We start from the raw sequence: 4395 nt of genomic DNA, 5'->3' as shown, positions 1-4395 counted from the left end.
AAAAAAAAAAAAAAAAATATTTCCTAACTCAGTAACAAGTCTCATTACCCATGCAGGCGCTCCAGCCAAAAAAAAGCCTAGAAACCACTCTATGCTTCTCACTCTTCCAATTCCGCCATAGTTGATTCAACACAAGCTGTCAAAATTACCTCTGTTACCTGCAGAAAATAACCCCTCCTTTCTATTCCTGCTGCGCCAATCCAAACTTTTTTCATCTATAAACTAGACTATCAAGTCCGCAGTTGAGCTTTTTTGCTTTAATCTAACCAGAACTACTTAATAGATTTTTAGATCATTATGACAGAGTGTAATAAGTAGGAGAATGTAAAACAAAGAATAGGATACTTGAAGGCCAGAAAAAGAAATGTTATCTTTGCTTTCTTTCCTTCCACTCATGCCCTTATTCACAGACTTTGAGATCCAACTCAAATATTATCTCCACTTCTGAAGCCTTTCCCAGTTATTTTAGGCAAAACAGACACTCTACTTTTTCCTTTTTGTACATAACTCCATTAAAGCACTTCTTGTAGCAATTATTTATTCACATAATGGTTGTCCCACAGGACAGGAATCCAGCCTTAATCTAGCACAAGGCCTGGCACTGAAAGTATCTGTTGAACAGATGAATGAAAATTTTTGTCTAGAACTGGCAGTTATAAAGAAGAAAATCTAAGTTTGAATAAAAACAGGGATGCCACAGAGAAAAAAAAGACAGAACTTATCTAAATAGTCACCAATAAATAGTAGATAAAAATACTAAACTAAACACCCAAGTGGGGAAAAGTAATAGATAAGAGAATCCTATGAAAATATTTACTTAAGAAACTCATCATTTAGAATTTCAATGAAAAGCAAAGATAGAAGAGCTAACACAAAATAGACCATAAAAATAAAACATCTTCTATCAGATAGGAATACTCAACTAGGAGCAAATTAACTGGGTTCACAAAATGTGAATGATGATACGTAGATTATTTTAATTAAGGGGAAAGTACCATACAACTTATTAGCAGCCTCCTCTAATTCCAACCCCCCGAAAGATACACAAATATGTAGAAGTCAGTCCTTAGATAAATGGGCTCAAAGGGGGCCTGGCCTCTCACAAGCCAGCAAAATTACATTAACAGAAGGAATAAAGTTATTAAAAACCAGCAAAATTACATTAACAGAAGGAATAAAGTGATTAAAACAGAAACTCTTAACATTTTTAATTCAAATATGGCTTTAATTTTAATAAAACTACATTTTATGGACCTGTATACTATTACAAAGAAATGAAGGCCAGGAATGGTGGCTCATGCCTCTTATCCCAGCATTTTTAGGAGACCAAGGCAAGAGGATCACTGGAGGCTAGATATTTGAGACCTACCTGGGCAACAAACCAAGACCCCATCTCTACCAAAAAAGAATTTTTTTAACAGAGTTTCATTCACTATGTCACCCTTGGTAGAGTGCTATGGCTTCACAGCTCACAGAAACTTCAAACTCCTCGGCTTAAGCCATTCTCTTGCCTCAGCCTCAGATTCACTGGTTAGATCACTTTATCCAGCTATTGGATCCAAGATACCACAACAAATTATCTGAGAACCTTCCTTTCTTAAACAATAATGCTTTCAATATACCATAATTTCTCACAGCTTTCTTTGAAATGTTTGATAAGATACAATAAAATCATTTTTTCTTTTACATAACCAATAAGCTTTCTGAAGTAGATATGAGAAAATTAGCTCCATTAAACTGAGGTGGACTGTTTCTTTAATAGTAAAATTCTAAATTCATTGAAAGATAAAAATCATGAAATGAGGAAAATAAACATAGATACTCATGTGAATATATACCACAAAAACCTACCCCTATATTTAATTCACAAATGGAAACATCTGCCCCTGATTTACTGAACTGTATCAATATCTCACTGCAAATATAATTTTAAAATTATATACACAGAACTTCATAGAAGCTAATATCAATTAGCAGTTAATCTTATATAATAAAAAGGCCTTTTGGTATACAAGGCATACAAGAGCAAAAGCCCACACTAAGATATTTCCTAATATTAAGCAGTCTTTTTTAAAGTACAACTTATACGTACTGAATATCAATTTACCAAAATAAGCAAGAACGACCCTATCTTGGCAAAACTCACAATACTGTTTCTTCAACATCTTAGAAGCCAGCTTGGGTACACCACATTCTTCCATCTGCTTTGTTCTATATCTTCATACCCCAAATGGAAATTAAACCCTTAAGTGACGGCTAAAATGTCACTAATTACGAGGAAATACACAGAACAAAGCATGATATGAGTAACAGAGGCAGACAAAATGACAGATGGAATAGCCTCAGTAATGACCTTAATGAAAGCAAACAGGGGTGTGTATAAGGAGACAGAAAATCTGCACAGTACGTACAGGAATCACATGAAATAATTCCATTCTCACCTACCTGTGGAGCTCTCAGTAAATACTGTTAATGTCTGTCCTCCAACACTCTGCAAGACAAATGGATGTTCTCTAGGTGTGCTAACTGAGGCTGGTTTTCCACCAATATCATGAATATTTGCAAGATCCTCATTCAAAGTAAATGACACCTAATAAAGACATAACCAGAGGTTATTACAAAAGACTTTTATATTCACAACAACCATAAAGAACATTTTATTATTATAAATCCAATACATTTTCTAAAACATGTGAGTCTTTCTAGTCATTTTATGAACGCATTAACCAGAGGTTATTACCAAAGATTTTTTTGTATTCAAAGTAACTTAAAAGAAGATTCAATTATAAATCAAATACTTGTTTTTAATGTGAGTCTTTCCCAGTCACTTTATTATAAAAATCTTTAATTCTTAGTCATACAAAGAGAATCTAAACTGGGCGCAGTGGCACATGCCTGTAATACGAGCTATCAGGAGGCTGATTCATGAGGATTGCTTGAGCACGAGAGTTCAAGGCTACTGTGCACCATGATTGTAGCTATGAATAGCCACTGCACACCAGCCTGCATGACAGAGATACTGTGTTTAAAAAAAAAATCTAATTCCCATCTGTCATAGAATAATAAGGCTAATCTACCATCATAAAGAAGAACAGCTTTCAAATGTTTTCTCTGGTCTGTAGCTGAACAACTCTTTCTAAAACAGGAATAAAATTATTCCTAAGATCTCTGAGGTCACGGGATCATTATGTCTCATTACTTTTTTTATTTATTTGTTTTGTTTTTGAGGCAGAGTCTCACTCTGTCGCCCAGGCTAGGTGCTATGCAGTCACAGCTCACACCAATCTCAAAACACTTGGGCTCAAGTAATCCTCTTGCTTCACCCTCCCTGACTAACCAGAACCATAGGCATACACCACATGACAGGCTAGTTTTTCTATTTTTAGTAGAAATGGGGGTCTCTCTCTTGATCAGGCTGGCTGGAACTACTGAGCTCAAACAATCTGCCCATCTCGACTTTCCAGAGTTCTAGGATTACAGGTATGAACCACTGTCTCATTACTTTTATATCCTCGAGCAAAGATCGAGCAAAGAACCTGACACATAGAAGAAAACAGTATTTGCTGAATGAGTGAATATTTTAAGAATATTAAGAAATTAATATTCTTTCAACTGTATATGAAAGGGGAGGAAAATGAGCTTTTTACTCTGAAAACCCTAAGTGCTCCTTAAACAGAGGATATATTTCTTTTTCAGGTCTGAATGACTACTGTACAAGTACATGACACTGTTTAATTTTTGAATATTTTAACAAATACAACTATTTTTAAGGATAACTCAAATTTTACCTTAAAGAAATTTATAAACATAAAACTACTGATCTTCCAACCACAAAGGAAGATCATGGTATTTATACCACTCTACTACATAATAGGTACTATTAAATATAAATTAACTGAACTCACTGAGTCCGAATCTAAAGTTCTCAAAAAATCAAATGTCTTCGCCACACAGAAATAATACTAAAGCATCACCAAAGTATTACTGAAGTTTTACTCAGTTTCATTAGTACTGGGACTATGAGAGGGGATATTGGAGTCAAAGAAGAAAAGGCTGAGAGTCAACAATTAGAAAAGAATACACTTATTCCCAAGGGTGGCATGTATATCACAATGTGCTCCTGACCATCAGCCTCTCATTTAATGTAGAACTTTCCAAAATGCAAACAATGCTCTCTCTTTACGATTACTAAAAGTAAAATAAGCTCACGTTTTAACTAAGATTTTCATATAAATAATCTTACCTCAGTCCTTCCTTGATTCCTGAAAGAGAGAAAAGGAAATATTTAAAATTATTTAGCATTTACATTGTTTTCAAATGTTAGTTAAGACCTAAGAAATAATGCTACTTCCTATGTACGTAAAATATTATGTTTATAAAGATTAATATTTACCC

General features: G+C 34.3%; 1 protein-coding gene across 1 annotated transcript in view; it reads right to left on the bottom strand.

Annotated features, from left to right (window-relative positions):
* The window catches only part of GTF2F2 (general transcription factor IIF subunit 2), a 159419-nt gene that overhangs the window by 126833 nt on the left and 28191 nt on the right, over positions 1 to 4395 (bottom strand). The window contains exons 3-4 of the mRNA XM_003790354.3: positions 4244 to 4262; positions 2446 to 2590 (exon numbers count right to left, since the gene is read on the bottom strand). Coding sequence (XP_003790402.1) covers positions 2446 to 2590; positions 4244 to 4262 — 164 coding nt within the window. The remainder of the gene's footprint in view (positions 1 to 2445; positions 2591 to 4243; positions 4263 to 4395) is intronic.

The sequence above is a fragment of the Otolemur garnettii genome, unplaced genomic scaffold, assembly GCF_000181295.1.
Source record: "Otolemur garnettii isolate 467f Iridium unplaced genomic scaffold, OtoGar3 scaffold00043, whole genome shotgun sequence".
Classification (NCBI taxonomy): Eukaryota; Metazoa; Chordata; class Mammalia; order Primates; family Galagidae; genus Otolemur; species Otolemur garnettii.
This window is presented reverse-complemented; position numbering and strand designations above follow the sequence as displayed.